Here is a 15818-nt window from a genome sequence, read left to right as displayed (position 1 = left end):
TGTACATTCAGTCACTCTTCTGCACACGCTCATGAGTTACCTGTGTCAGCTTTTATAGCTTCATAGCTTACGCAGACTCACTCCTACTTGGAAATGTACGCCGACATGCATTTTCACTGCCATCATTATGACCGTCTTCTCCCGCTCTCTGCAGACCTAAATCAGCTCTGGTGTACAACTGCACAACCGGCGGCATCAACCCGTTCCACTGGGGTGAAATTGGTAGGTACGCTGTTTGTTGTTGGGTAATAGATACCTGTCGCTGCGGCCGGGTATTTATAGAGCTGTTTCATCTGCGCCTGCTGGCATCCCACAGTATTGTTGTCCCGGTTCACGTTCATCATCACAAATCAATACTCCAGTGTTGTGACATAATGTCGCTGTGATGCAGTTAAGTTGGGTCGTTTGTGGTCGCGGCTCTCGTGGGGAGAGTCTGCCACCTGCTGGAAAGAGACCAGAGATTTTCAGTTTGACGTGCACGGCCATGAAACCATGTTTTGTGACATCCTCATTTTTAACTTTTGCATTTAAACACATATCTCATTGGATGGATTAGCATGGCATGCGGTGCAGTCCTTCATGGTCACCAGACGATGAACCCCTCTGACTCCTGACCTTTGTGGTTTTAACTCCACTCTGATTGATTTGCCATGAAGTGTAATACAGTTTTCTTCTGTCATGTCATCAGAATAAATTTTTTATCGTCCAAAGCCTGCAAAACTAAAGGCCTTCCCGCCAGCCTCAGCTGTATTTCGTGCTACTTGGCAAATGTTAGTATGCTAACATGCTAAACTAAGATGGTGAACAGGGTTTATGTTCTACTTGCTAAACATTAGCAGGTTAACCTTCTCATTGTGCGTATGTTAGCATGCTCACATTAGCATTTAGCTCAAATTGCCGCTGTGTGTGAGTGTAGCCTCACAGAGCTGCCAGCGTGGCTGCAGACTCTTAGTGTTGTCCAGGTTTTATTCCCTTAGCCCGAAGAAAAAAACATCTGTTGCTCCTGTCCCAACTTGTTTGAAACGTATTGCTGCATCAAATTCAGAATAAGCAGATATTTACAAAAATCAATGAGGATGTTGAGGTAAACATTAAATATATTGACTTTAAGCTGTTTTCAGTTGAGTTTATGTCAGAAAAGATGAGTAAAGTATCCCATTTTTTTTATTTATGTTTAAAACATCCTATGTTTTTTACTATGTCAGTATCTCTCATGGTGTGTTTAGGTGCAGCTGCTATGAATCGCTGCTCAGAGCCTGTGTGGTTTGTGATTACTGTTCTCATTTTGAGGTCATGGTCGCACTGATGATATTACATAGGAAGAGTGAAAACTCTCATTGTTTCCATCCCAGCGGTCATCTGATACAGTGGGATTAGAGGGCTGTGGATGTCAGGCTGGCAGGATGTCAAGGGACCCTCTCTCCCCACGTTTCCTCTCAGATTAGCAAACATGCTCCCTTCACTGAGGAAATTGCTACCAGATGGCTCGTAGCAGGATTAGGTCTCATCGCTGCGACTCACTGTTACGAAAGAGGAACCGTGTACTCTAATCTCACTGGACCGAATGAGAAGCAGGAATGAAGCTAATCTGAACCACGAGGATTAGAAGAGACCAGAAAACGGTGGCTGATGACAGAAAATGAGGCGTTATTTCCCTGAATATGAAGTTTCAAAGCGAAGCAGCTCCTTGTTTCTAGTCCCGGTCCTCGGGGGGCAGCTCAAGGTTAGCGGCGATCCTCCCGACCGGGCTGCAAGGGGGCCAGGCCACAGCTGGCTGTCGCCTCGGATCTGGTCATCTCATCGCATGCAACCGCCACATATCTGTTGCCATGGAAACAAGCGGTGCGAGGCCTAGTTTGCGTGCTGTGTGTGATGTAATGTCCGTGGTCACATGGCTGCTCTCTGTGTCTGCGGATGGCTGCCGCTGGATTCTGGGAGGAGGGGCGAGCTGTGCTGCCCAGCGGGGGGGAGTCATCCTGCGGCTGCTTTTCCGCCTAATATTCCCCCGAGAACCAGAGCTGAAAATCATGTTATGATTAAGGCGAGCCGCGGTTCCTGGAAGTCATGATCCTTGTGCAGGAAGTGCGTGTTTACCCATCTCATTGTGTCCAGTCAATGCATGTTGATGTTAACCTGAGCTGTCTGAAATGGACTTTTCCACTGACTGCCGTACTTTACGCCGGTCATACATAACCATTACATTCAAGTCACAGAGCGAAGCATTTAGCAGCGTTTCCAAAATCCTTAAAGACTCTGCAAACTGTCTGCAAACTCAGCTTCATGATTTTTAACTTTTTACCAAGTGTAAGTCCTTTTCCAAACAAAGATGCTGCCCAGAAATGACATGTGTCAACGTGTACAACGTCAACCAACATATTAAACATGCATCATTAATAATACATCAGTATGGGTTTATACTGATGAATATTTCCAGTTTATAATTTTTACATACAAAGCTTGTCATTTAAGAGTGTGCAGGTCATTTTGGTGTCTTTGAGTCTTCGAGGCGTTCAGCTCTGTCCCTTGAATGTTATAATAAGGCGAGAGAGGCACAAAGAGTAACTCTCAGAAATCCTTTGAACTAGATGTCAGTTTCCTCTTTGCATTTATGACAGATGAATACTGTAATGTCGTTGTCCGATGAACCTCTTGCACCGTGCGCCTCTTGCAGAGCACCATGTGATGTCGTCCTTCAAGAGGAACCCGCTGGAGCAGGCTTTCCGTAGGCCCAACGCCAACATCACCTCCAACTACCTGATCAACCAGTACTGGATCCTGGTCAGCCACAAGTTCCCTGCCCTCATCTACGACCTCGTCCTGCGACTCTCTGGACAAAAGCCGCAGTAAGACCCACAGCTGTCTGTTTCCAGCTGTCTGTCTAAAGAGAAGTTCCAGTGTGAAGTAACCTCTGACCCCTTGTCCCGTCTCGCTCCAGGATGATGCGCATCTTCAACCGTCTGCACAAGGCCATCAGCCTGCTGGAGTACTTCAGCAGTCAGGACTGGGAGTGGAACTCTGAGAACCTGAGCATGCTGATGAGCCAGCTGACCCCGGAGGACAGGAAGGTGAGCTCATCCACGCTCAGTATGGACCACACGTTCTGCCTTTAAGCCTCTGAATGGCTGCTAGAAAGCAAAAAATGTTCTTAAGTGCCATTACTTCAGGACTTTATTTAAAGTGCACTTCTGAGCTACTAATACTGTAGCTGAGTATTTCTATTTCATGCCACTTTATACTTCTATTTCACTACATTTCAGAGGGAAATATTGAACTTTTTGCATTTACCTGACAGCGATAGTTAACTGTTACTTTGCAGATTAAGGTTTTTTTATACAAAGCATGTAAAATATTTTCATTTCTATTAATTAAACCACCCTATAGTATATAAAGTAGTTAAAACTGACTCCATGTTGAGGAAATACACCATTGTGTACTTGAGGCTTACAGGTTACTGCAATAATATGGATATAATAATATAATAAAGTGGCCATGCTCCATAATGAGTACGTTTTTTGACACTTTAAGTACATGTTATTGATAATACTCTATATCTACTTCAGTACAAGTAATTTAATCCTAATGTGGTTGAGAGAACGAGCAGTTTAGGAAATGTTCCATCTGAAGAGCATTCAGGAGTCTATTGCTCCATCTAGTGGCTGAGAGTTGAACTTCACCTTCATTTTCACTGACAGACTCAGCAGCAGCTTCGCTTCTCGTCTCGACACCCTTCTAACCGTCTTTTCTAACTTGCAGACATTTAACTTTGATGTGCGCCAGCTGAACTGGCCTGAGTACATTGAGAATTACTGCATCGGCACCAAGAAGTACGTCCTGAATGAAGACATGTCCGACATTCCTGCTGCCAGGCAGCATCTGAGGAAGTAAGTGGACCCGAGAGTACGACAGGTGGTCGTTCTGTGTGTAACCAGTGTATTGTTTTGTCCATCCGACGATGTTTTTGGAAGGACAACAACCCTTTTTTTTGTAAACAACAGGAATTTCAGTTCAGTGGTAAGTTTAACGACATCATCAGGCACTAAAGAAAGATTAAGGTTATTTTCATGAATCCAGCTCAGCAGAGACGCTGCTAACAGTCTTTGCTCTTTCTACATTACTCATGTTTGTCCTAAAATGAATGACAATAGCATTTTGTCATTTTATTGCTACATTTAATGGCATCCTTTTATGTTTAATCATTCTCTCTGTTTATTCTCTTAAGAGTCAAGACAGATTCAGATTTACATAAAAGTCACCTTTTACATAAAAAAAAGTCATTTTAATAGAATAAAACAGCAGAAAAATAAGGTTTATCTTCTTAATCATACAACTACCACCTGCCTGTGAAGGCAGTGATGGTGACATTTCATATAAGAAACAGGAAAAATTACAGCTTCAGTCGCTCAAACTTGTTATTAAATTCCCCAAATGATAAGAAAAATTGTGTTTAGGATCTGTCAATTAACAAAACTTTAAGGAGAAAAAGCAGCTACAATTCAATGTTTTTGTCATTATCTGTGTTTTTAGAACCGTTCCTTAACTTCCTGTCTAAATACCTCCTCCCTTCCCTCTTTCCCAGACTGAGGAACATCCGCTACACCTTCAACACCCTGCTGGTGGTTTTCATCTGGAGGGTGTTTATCGCCCGCTCCCAGATGGCCAGAAACATCTGGTACTTTGTGGTCAGCCTCTGTTTCAAGTTCCTCTCCTACTTCCGCGCCTCCAGCACCTTAACCAACTGAGTCTTCCTCACCGCCTCAAGAAACGGCAGCGCTCACCTTTAGCTGTCGGCAGGACGTAACATCTGAGACTCTGACCATCCACAAAGGACGCTCCAAATCCTCCTTTGAGTGTGGATTAGCAGGGGCTCTCTACAGGTGGGGGCTGCAGTTGAGTGAAGCACTCAGAAGGGGAAAAAAAAGAGGTCTCACTAGCCATGAATTATTTGTTTAGTTTGGAAATCATCAGTTCCTGCACTGTTCAGTCACCCCGTCCAGAAACACAAGTGTCGCCATTCATTTTGTACCTGTTTTCTTCTCAAAGTGGCCAATTATATATGCAACAATAAGCCTTTTGTGTGATTTTCTTTTCCACACTGTCGTCTCCATCCTCTTAAGTCTCGGTGCATCGCCTTGCCTTGTGATAATTTGTTTTTTCATACTTGAAATATGGCAGTTCTTCAGTGGAGGACGATTTCTATAAGATTATTTTGGTTCTCAGTTTTTTACTGTGGGGATATCCACTTCTTCTCTTTAATACGCAGGTGATTTGGATATCTGTATGTCTTGCATCACGTGTATCTACTGCCTTTTTAAGATCACACCCAAGAACGACGTGGTGGCTCTGTCTCAAGGCCAATCCACACATTATTGAGACTAGTATTAGAGGTAAAATCTGACCACACAAGACAACCGTGTCACTGCATTTACCAAAACATACAGATCTGCCATCGTCCCTGCGTTTGAGGTTATCACTTATTTACTATCACCAATGATAATGTCAGTATGTCTTTGAACATAAACCTTGTTTGTGTGAATGCTCATCCACTTTTTGCCTGTTTGTACAGCAGTTTGTACTGAAACTAAGTTTACTACTTTTACATCTTTATACTCGCGTCAGAGGCTAGTCTGATATATGTGGTAGACCTTGGCAGTGTATTATATATAAATAAGAGTACATCAGAGTCAAGTTTATTTGTATAGGCCGGTATCACATACTGTACATTGTCTCCCAACAGTTCCCAACCGAGCCCAAGTTTTCTAACAAGACAAACCCCAAAACTCCCTGTAGGAGTATTAGGTGGGAAAAATACAAAGTTCAGTGAAAGGTAAAAGGTCCAATGCCAGTGTAGTAAATCCAAAATTAAGAACTCCAAGGAATGGGTCTAGTTTGGTAAGTCCAGTATCAGTGATCCATGGCCAAGATTTTGAGGTTGGGGGACCAAGGCCCCAGTTTGTGCCTCTTGTGTATTACATTTGAGACACAGTGGCAACCATCTGTTTCTCTTACCGTTGTCCTGAAGGTGTTTCTAGAAACCTCAGACTTCTGTAACTATTTGGATGAAAGGTCTTTTAGTTCTTGAGGCAGGCCTCTGGATACTGAAGAGGTAATAGGGGTTGTTCGACAGAAAGATGATATATGTCAGGGAAGGTCATAAAAATAGGCCCTGTTGTGAATAAGAAGCCAAAGCGGGGAGGCTGCAGTTGGTCAAATTTACGATAATTTATGTTAAATTGTATTTAAAGTTTTCCCAATTAAACCAGAAAGAGTATTTCCGCTTCATTTCTATGTAAGAAACACAGCATCTTTTTCAGACCGATAGGAAGCATGGAGTAATCATTACAACTGATTGCATATAGAGTGTCATCTGCATAGGAGTGAAATTCATGCTGCACCTGCAAATGATTCTACCGAACAGAAGTGAAAAGTATTGTGAAAAGTAGTGGACCAAGTAAGGAGCCCTGAGGGTCGCCATACCTTACCTGACGGACTGCTATTTTTAAACAAGACAAACTGTGACCTTCATGTTAGTCTGGACCTAAATCACAAAAGTGCGAGGTTACAAATGAGGGATTAAGGCCCTCCTGGTGTTTCTCAGTTTGGAAGATCTGTAAATAGTTGAACTACACATTATTCTTATAGACTACCAAAAAAATGTATTTGACTGTTGATTTTTGCTTGGTGAGCATCCTCGCAGGATTCCACCGCAGAGCTTCCCACAGAGTCTACCAAAAGTGTTAAGTGTGGCAGGCAGGTCTGATTTTTACTAAACAAACTGCGTACATTGTTGTATGTATGGCAAGGCTTGACTCTTGACAGAATACAAATACATGACAGATATGAGCCTTTATGGAGGAAAAGGGACAAAACTAAATAAATGTTTATGCAAAGCCCATGTTTGTGGTGTAGTCATGGTAACTGTTTTCTTACTTTCAGAGTGAACCAAAATGTCTACAGTTGTACGAGGCCTGTATGATGAAGTGGTGTCGTCAGACTTGTTCTTTCAGAGCTACGGGGCTTTTTGTAATGGTGTCGTTTGCTCTTCTTTGTGTCTGTTTGACCGAATTTGCAAACCAAATGCAGAGCGCTGCTGGTGCAGGAAACCCCAGGCTGGAGCTCCTGTTCCTGTGTGTAATAAACAACAGCAATGCGTAACCAATTACTTCATCTTATACTTTTTGGTGTCATTTGCGAAATGTTTCATTCCCTACCCTGACAACACTTCATTCAAGTCTGCTTGGCATAACTGAAATAAACCAGAGGAGAAAAAGTGCAAGTGTGCTGCAGTCCATTAAACCCGACTTCTGCCTCACCATCCAGTTTCAACATGTTGAGTACACAGCCAGTGAAACCAGTTGTAGACTATATAAAATCTGCCCAGAATTATGCCTAATTTTAAGCATTAGTGTAATTTAAATGAGTGTGTTATATCGAAATTCACCCCCAAACAGTCAAGATCGACTGTAAGCATGTTTATTTCCACTATAAAGTTTTTAATGTGGGGGTCTATGGGGATCAGCTGGCTTTTGGAGCCAGCCTCAAGTGGCCATTTGTGGAACCGCAGTTGTTGGCACTTCCATGTTGGCTTCATTTTTCAGTCCTCTAAGTTGCTGCTTGGTTGTATAAAGTCTTTGTTTCTTCTTCTGATTTTCAAAGCGTGAAGAAAAATAACCCAGTGATGTCATCAGGGTGATCTGAGCTTGGGTTCAAAGGTTAATGATTTACAACAGAAAGACTGCATTTTATTAAGGTGAGTGCACATAACAAAAGATAATATTGAGTTGCATTATGGGAAATGTAGGATCCACAGCTTTAATTTACAGATCTTTTTAATACAAGTACTTTAATAAATCAGAGGCGTCCTCTTTAAGTTTTATGGGGTTTTATGGTACTTTACAGCTGTAGAAGAGTCCTCATTTAAGTTCTGTCGTCCTTTATTCTCTTCAGTTGTCTCCAGGCTTCAAACAACCTTATTTACTTTCATTCTCCGGCTTTTCACACTCTTCATAAATGCGTTAATTTACCAATACCAGTTCTCTCTCTCTCTCTCTCTCTCTCTCTCTCTCTCTCTCTCCCCCTCTCTCTCTCTCTCTCTACACACGACTGAGAAAGGATGCAAATTCTGGGGAGCAGTAAATGCATTATTTTAAAATAAAGACATCAGAAATGAAAAGAAACTGACATCAACACTAAATTAGTGCTATAATCTCTGATTTCTCATATAGTCAGTAGTAAAGTCAGTAGTCAATAAAGCAAAACAGCAGAGGTATTTTTTAACTTGTGGATATTTAAAATTTAATGGAGTTGTAATGACAGAAAGCTTACAACACTTGTAAAGAAACGAAGGTCTTACAACATGTAAAACTGCAGTCACGGGGTACACATTTCCTAAAGTGCAATCATCTGATGTGAACTTTACTCTTTTAGACAGCTTCACCTTTTTTCATAGAAAAACACAATATCACGACATATGTAAGTGTTGAACAACGTTAACTAGCACCGCGCATCCTCTGATGGTGAAGTCTTCTCTCCAGCTGGGATGAGAAAACTTTTTATGAACTCACAGGATTTGTCAGGTCGCATCCTTCCTCGCCATGAAACCCAGCAGAAGGCAGAATCAGCAGTTTGACGATGGCAGCTACTCCTGAGGCACATCGTCAGCCAACAGCGGAGTCCGGTGATTGTTTAGATTGTTCTGGTTGTGTGGCTGCAAGTCCTGGAGCAGATTCAGCACAGGTTCATCTGTTAGATCTGCTTCACGGTGATAATAACAGTGTGGTTTGGATGCGATAAAGACGATAGACTGAGACTCACCTCTCGGTGCCGATACACTCCGAGTTTGAGGCGACAGCAGATAAGATCAAAGCAGCAGCCGACAAGCCCATGCAGCATGCCTTTGAAGAGGAACACAGCGAGACATGGATGAATTCAGACACTTATACACTTTATTTTGAAACAAAAATCACATTTTAAGTCAACACCAGATTGAATAACTTTTTGCAGCATATTTAGTTGCTTTACATTGAATTCAAAAGGTCAAAATAAAGGGCTATAAATGAAATTCAGCAGAAGGTTTTTGTTGACATTTTCGATTTTTTTCTTTTCAAACTTTATGTAGAAGCAATTTGACACCAACAAGTAACTCCTATAAAATATGCTCAGTTCATTTTTAAGAGTTGCATAGTTCTTTTGCCCATAGGGATTTTGTCATATTTGCACCCTAAAACTTCTTTAAGGTTCAATATCTTCAGAAATACAAATCCTATAGCTGTGAAATTTGGTATGGGCACAGACATGTATTCTCAAAAACCCTTGAAATTTGGTAAAACATCAATCAAACGCTGTATTTTTAGCAGGTAATATAAAAACATCCATACTTTGGGGGTTTACCTGGGGCCCCAAAACCACCTATTTTGCACTTTCTCTATACCATTTTCGATGAGTAATGAAATAAAACGACCTCTGCTTTGCTTTTCAATCATTTGGATCTGTTCTCCATCATTTTGTGCGTGCCCCTGCCAAATTTTGCAGCTCTACAAATTATATTTCTGAAGATATTGAACAATAAAAATTGCTTCGGGTCTAAGATGTTTTTTCGAGTGCGAAAATGACCAAATTCCCAGGTGCAAAAACACAAAATTAATATGCTTGTAGGAGACTTGCCTGTCGTGGAGAATATACCGCCGATGATGCCGCACAGTCGCACCAGGAACTGCCACAGCGGCATGTGCTGCTCGCTGACCGTCACCATCAGAGAGCTGGTGTCGTACTTGACAAAGATGCCGGACACCCCGTGACTGCCCGCTGCGTGGTTTATCACCCGCTCCTAGAAAATAGACAGTGACGGTTAGCTTTCTCTCTAACTCGTCCTCCTCAGGCTTCTCTGCTGTGTTTCTCTCATTTTGGCTCACCCGCTCAGTCACAGAGAACTGGTGTGTGTCTGCAGATATCTTGTATGTGTTCAGCCTGGTTGGCACCACTGTGATGAAGTACTGGAACATCTGGTTGTCTGCGGTGAAACACACAGTGAGGAATAAGGTGTGAAAACTGTGATTCAGGTTTTTGCATCCCTTTCAGGAGAGAAAAATATGTAAATTACAGCTTAATCAACTCCATCATAGTGCTGTCTGAATTATTTCTAATTATGAGTGCTGAGCAGTGATCATCCAAGCTGAGCTACGGGCAGTTTGGGTCAATAAATGTCTCAACGCGTCATTAACTCTGTTTGAATCCTGTGTTTTATCCTCTCCTCCCTCTCAAACTTACTGTTATAGGTGATTTTCTCTGTGCCGTCCAGAGGATTGATGATGCCCGGGATCTCCTCCCCGAAAGATAAATGGTCGATGCGATGGGAGAAGTTGTACGCTGTAACACGGAGAGCAGAGGAAGCTCGGGTTGAGTCAAGGCTGCGAGGAATCACTGAGCTTGAAGTGAAAGCAGAAAAAAATGACTCTGCACTTATAAGCATGAAGTATTATTGATGTAAAAAACTGCCTTTCATGCTCAGTAACAGCCTGGAGAAAAACACTCATTTAAAACCGTCTTCTCTTTGTCTAATGTAGCTGTACCCTCGACAGGAGAGCCAACGTAATTTTGTTTTCAACTCACTTTTTCTGCCCGTTGTTCCAAAGTGCAGGACTAAAACCTCCAGTGAGGCAGCACAGGAACAGTCCGCTGGAGAACAGCTGTCTTTACACGTAAACTTTAACGAACCTCTTCAGCCTTTTATCTAAGTCTATTTTATTATTGTTATTATCATTAGTATTATCATTATACCTTTTAAATCTATTTTAGTGTATTTTGTTGTCACAATCTTTATCTGCTTTTTTTATCTTGATTTTATTTCATTCTGTTACAGTCTACACTTGTTCTGTCTTACTTCCGGCTTGTCAGCTAAAACTGTATGAAAGCTGCTTTACAAATAAGAGCTGACTGCTGAGCAGATTATAGAAAACCTGTTTTATTACAAAAACATACATACTGTCGTGGCTCACGAAAGCTGCAATGTGAGCGTGACCCTGAGGATGGTGAATGGGCCTGAAAAAGACAAAAGAGGTGCAAAGGCTCTGTAGAATTATGTTTCAGATATACTCAGATTCACAGTAAGAAAATTCACAGCAGCCTTCATGTGTTCACGTCTTTTTGACATGTAGTTTCTTACTTTCCCACAGTGATGTGGAGGTTTCCTGCCACCTTGTTGACGTAGACGTGTCCATGGATCCTGCAAGCATTGAGCGGCTCCATGGGGGCATCCTCTCTACACACACACCGTTACTGAGCATTACATCTGAAAGGCTGCTTAATATCCACAGAAAACTGAGCAAACAAGAACAAAACCTCATCCTGTTTGTGCGTATGAAACTGACCGTGGCGGCAGGGCAGTGGGACCATTTTTCAGCAGAGTTTTGTAAAGGACTTCCTGAAGAGCATGCTCCTCTCTCAGCCTGCTCTGTATGACAATCAACGTCCTGAGGACAAAAAGCAGGTTGGGGACCCCGTCAGACTTGCTCAGAGCTACACCTGCAATCAAACTATGCCGAGAATGCTCTTGCACAAGTTTGTCTGACTGCTGCTCACACCTGAGCACTACAGGAACTACGACATAAACAGCCTTTGTCAGGAGAAGGAACCAAATCTCCAAATCTGTAAAGAGCTCTTCCAGTTTTCCTACATAGCTGTAAAATCTATAGTTTCATCTTCCCATGACAACAAAAACGGAATCCCTTCTTTGGTGCGCCTGTGAGATTTCTCACCTTAAATATACTTTTTAAGGTCTTTAACAGAAAAAGACAATGAAAGCAGCTGGATGGCATGACTGTGTGTCAGGAAAGCTTACCTTTGCCACAGTCTCTGTTGTGGGGTCAGCTCAAAAATTGTCTGAACAAATATACAAAGAGGAGAGATGCAGTTGTGAAAGCAACAAAAATAAATAATATTCTTCTTTTAACGCTGAATCAAACGTGACCTAATGTCTCGAGACTTTACTCACAGGCTCATATAGGAGGCCGTTGGATGTGATCATGGTCTCAGCCAGGTCCAGAATATCTGCTCCAACGTCTGCAGGCATAGACATGAAACACATGCGATTAACCGACACATATTTACACCTATCATGCACTTCAGTGACTAAATTATCCAATAAGTACTCACGCTGGCATTTCATGGCGACTGTAATGTCAATGTTTATTTTCAATTTACTGTAAATGATGAAAGACAAGAGAGAATGTAAGTTTCTCGGTCATTTCCTGCCACATACTGTAAATTACCTGGAAAGCTTACCTGGAAAAATCCTTGTCAACCTCATATTCATACTTCATCCAAGTGTCTCTATAAACGAAGAACTCTAAGACAGCCAGAAGAGCCATGGCACTAAAAGCTATGAGGGACACTGTGGAGGAGACACACAGGGTGGTCACTGTTCTGTCAGACCAGGTGTATCTGCAAAGCTCTGATGCGTTTACTGTGACAGGGAAGGCCCACCTGTGCCTCCGGAGGCGGAGGTCTCCACATAGCTGTCGGACACTTTGGGGAAGGCGTCCAGCTCCCTCACCAAGCTCAGGGCTTTCTTACGTGACAGACGCCTCATTTTCAGGTTCAGGGCTGCTCTCCACCTCCTCCGTCACAAATAAACAATGCATCTGTGTTACATTCAGGAGCCCAGTCTGCACCCTCCAGCTTCACAATGGTTTCATTAGGGACACAAATGCACCAAACTGATAAGGAAATGGCAGATGTCTGATCATTAACATGAGTGAAATTCAGAGACTGAACAGTAATAGTGTCCACAGTCAAATGAATGAGTACAAATTACTTCATCTCAGATTAATGAAACATGCAGTATTTATTCTCGTTTTCAACATTTTGTTATATTGTTTGATCAGCTGATTATATCATGCACTCGAAAGAAACAACGCAGTAAATGCCCCTATATAACATGTTAATAATAATATTAGACTAAGGTTAAGAAAAAGGTTAAATAATAAGAAATGATGCGGTTTGTAAACAGTCAATATTGATTATGACCGTCTAAAGTAGCATTAACGTGTTTAATGAAGATATCTGCTGACAGTTAGCGTCTCTTTAAAGCAGCACAGCACAACAACAGCACGTATTTATGATTAATTTTTACCTCTTTCCTCATCTAGTCTCATGTTAAATCGTCGCACAGTGTCTCTGGAAGACGAAGTCCTCAAATTATAACCGCTGTTTGGATTATAATCTGAATTTCAGTCCGCCCTGACACATCCATGACGCCCCCTACGGGAGGCGGGCTTTGCTACTTCCTTGTTTGGGTAAAGCGTGACGTTAACGAGTGCGTAACGTACGCGCCCCGCAGAGCGTGAACGTGCAGCGGACAATGTCGTTATTCAAACAGTAGGTGGCGCTTTAATACTAAAATGCTGCCTGTTCTGTTGAATTGTGTAAATTAAGAAGTTTGAGGTGAGAATATAATAGACTAAATGGCCACACTGTAAAGATGCTCTGTCACAAGTATCCTGCATTTGCATAATAGCAGGATTTTGCTGTTGTAGTTGGCTGAGGTGGAGCATATTCGCTAATTTGATCATTTTCTTGATTGGTTGGTTGATTGTCTGGTTTGTAAAAACTCAGAACATAGTGAGAAAGGTTGTCACAATTACCCAGAACCCAAAGTGACACCTCCACAATGTCCAGATAACAGTCCAAAATTCATAACAATCAAAAATACATTAAAATGAAAAGCAGTAAATCCTCTCAGAAGCTGGAACCGTGAAAGGTTTTTGCATGAAAAAATCAGTATCATAGTGCTTTAGCTGTACTTGTACATACTGTTCAGTAGTTTATTTTAATTAACAGTAGTAATAATAGTTAACAAAACATCATGTCTTATTAGCTCTCCGTATGTTTTTATGCAGAAATCTTACTTTGTAAAGTAACTGACGGTGCCAAATAAATGTAGCAAAGTAAAAAGTAGAAAATGTCCCTTTGAGATGTACTGGAAAGAAAGCAGAGAGTGGCATGAAAAGAAAAGCCTCAAGTAAAATAGCTCAAGCAGTTTATGTAATACAGTCCAGTTTTGAAATGACTGGTGAATAAAAGCAGGCGAGAGAGGTGTTAGTTTTTAATACGTAGCTTGTATTTTCAGTTATTGTTTGCAATGAAACTCAAAGTCAACACAGCAGAATTTTGACCTACAGCTTACTTTCACTTTCTATATTTTGATAAAACAGTTTTCTCTCTTTTTTGCATGTATGTTATAATTCTATATGTCTTGCACATTGTCATTTGCATACAGGTATAACATTTTGTAACTTTAGTCCATAAAGCAATCACATATTGTAACATTAGTCACTGATGATGTTTCTTTCAGGCGGTTTTCAGCTGGCCTGTTCTGCACATAGTGATCACAGGACTCTCATGAGGAGTAGAGAAGCTGTCCATGGCCATTCATCAGCAGTGACACTAACACATCTTAAGAAGCATTGACTTGCACTAACAAGGGATAATTAACTTCCAGCAGGCATGTGGTGGATCTGCACACCACACATAAAGTTGCACAGCTCACCGTAGGCTGACAAGGGTGAAAACCTAATGTGAAGACATGATAATGATCTACTACAACCAAATGGTGCAGGCTGCTATTATCACACGAGGACAAAGGGGATGTTTACGTCTCACTGCAGGCTGAGAATGCACTGAAGGAAAATAAACAGTTTAGACTGAGATCACATGTGTCTTCTGTGCAGTGAGTGCTCATGAGTCTCTGCATGCGCCGAGCCTGCTTGCCTATGCAGAGCAGCACAGATGGGCGTGTGGGGGGATGGGTGCTGTCAGCTCACAGATCAAGCTGTGGGTCGGTGGTCCCATTGCTATTCACCACACAAGCACGTAGGGCATGTCAGACACGTTCCATGGAGACATACCAGGGGTGGATATTGTGTTTGGGTTTTTGTGCTGCTCTGCAGTGTCTGCCATAGCTGAGGAACCAGCTCTTCACTGAGGAGATGTGTTGAACAGAAGGACGATAAACTCTGCAACTGTGCAAATATTCTGCTGATGGAGCAGTTTTGGACTGTGTGACACAATTATGCGTTTTATTTCTTTATATCCTATCAGCCGCGTTTGTAGGTTACTGATAAGTCAGTGCTGATGCTGCACATTTGGAAGTAGGTTCCTCATGCCAGTTTCTGTCAGCTAATGCACTTTTTATACAGGGTTTGACAACATTTTATGTATTTTTGTTCATTTTTGTCTGCTTAAGTGATGTATATGGAATAAAATGTGAATGGTCAAGGCACTGTTTTTATGGTCTCATTATTACACTGACTAAATACTTTAAAATGCCTGTGCATCCGTTCATATTGATTTATGCATATTGGTGATAATGGCATAGTTTGCGGAGAGTCTGGGTTCTGGTCTACAATTTGAGATCAACTTCTTAAAGGGTCTTCATGAATTTGTGATAAAAAAATGAAGTTGAATAGGAAAATTATCAAAAGTAACATTTTTGAAATATCTTTAAATACACCTCTTAAACCACATAATGCTAACAATAAACATATAATTCAGTCACTAAGACCTACAAGTCTCAGCATTTTCCTTTATTTAGAATGAAAAGCATCATATCTCAGACTGTAACATCGACAAAATGCCCAAAACGATCGCATTATGTCATTCCTTTGTTGGAAAAAGTTTGTGTCTATTGTTAGTGTGCCCACACAAGCAGATGGAAATGAATAATTTGGAAACTGACGTCAGAGGTGGGATTGCCTAGAATGGAGGATCTCGTGCACGCTCGGCTCTCCCGTCGGGTATTTCCGGGCGGTGGGTTAAATCCCCGC

General features: G+C 41.7%; 2 protein-coding genes across 3 annotated transcripts in view; one reads left to right on the top strand and one right to left on the bottom strand.

The window, feature by feature from the left end:
- The window catches only part of LOC139350512 (fatty acyl-CoA reductase 1), a 48711-nt gene extending 41821 nt beyond the window's left edge, over positions 1-6890 (top strand). Inside the window, exons 8-12 of the mRNA XM_070991967.1 lie at positions 155-222; positions 2672-2843; positions 2936-3065; positions 3754-3881; positions 4577-6890. Coding sequence (XP_070848068.1) covers positions 155-222; positions 2672-2843; positions 2936-3065; positions 3754-3881; positions 4577-4739 — 661 coding nt within the window. The 3' untranslated portion in view covers positions 4740-6890. The remainder of the gene's footprint in view (positions 1-154; positions 223-2671; positions 2844-2935; positions 3066-3753; positions 3882-4576) is intronic.
- Positions 6891-8272: 1382 nt separating this feature from the next.
- LOC139350757 (endoplasmic reticulum-Golgi intermediate compartment protein 2-like) lies at positions 8273-13281 on the bottom strand. 2 transcript variants are annotated; one of them, XM_070992340.1, is made up of 14 exons: positions 13127-13281; positions 12478-12611; positions 12277-12385; positions 12148-12194; positions 11987-12054; positions 11834-11874; positions 11364-11465; positions 11159-11254; positions 10979-11034; positions 10264-10362; positions 9909-10006; positions 9661-9823; positions 8812-8891; positions 8273-8713 (listed from the first exon to the last, which is right to left on the bottom strand). In XM_070992340.1, the coding sequence occupies exons 2-14, from the start codon at positions 12581-12583 to the stop codon at positions 8636-8638; spliced, it is 1143 nt and encodes a 380-aa protein (XP_070848441.1). In that variant the 5' UTR covers positions 12584-12611; positions 13127-13281; the 3' UTR covers positions 8273-8635. The 2 variants fall into 2 exon arrangements, with proteins under 2 accessions (XP_070848441.1, XP_070848442.1); XM_070992341.1 differs by having other exon boundaries at positions 12478-12672; positions 13127-13280.
- Between the last annotated feature and the right edge of the window lie 2537 nt (positions 13282-15818).

The sequence above is a fragment of the Chaetodon trifascialis genome, chromosome 22 (assembly GCF_039877785.1).
Source record: "Chaetodon trifascialis isolate fChaTrf1 chromosome 22, fChaTrf1.hap1, whole genome shotgun sequence".
Classification (NCBI taxonomy): Eukaryota; Metazoa; Chordata; class Actinopteri; order Chaetodontiformes; family Chaetodontidae; genus Chaetodon; species Chaetodon trifascialis.
Note: the sequence above shows the minus strand (reverse complement) of the source record. Positions and strands in the feature narration are given on the sequence as shown.

What these genes read in the sequence shown, in the direction of transcription:
- LOC139350757 (XM_070992340.1), bottom strand. Translation starts at nt 12,583, where the DNA reads ATGAGGCGTCTGTCACGTAAGAAAGCCCTGAGCTTGGTGAGGGAGCTG. An exon ending in ACGGCCTCCTATATGAGCCT is followed by an intron (nt 11,875 to 11,986) that starts GTGAGTAAAGTC and finishes ATATTTGTTCAG; the next exon opens with ACAATTTTTGAGCTGACCCC. An exon ending in AGCTTTCGTGAGCCACGACA is followed by an intron (nt 10,363 to 10,978) that starts GTATGTATGTTT and finishes TCCGTGTTACAG; the next exon opens with CGTACAACTTCTCCCATCGC.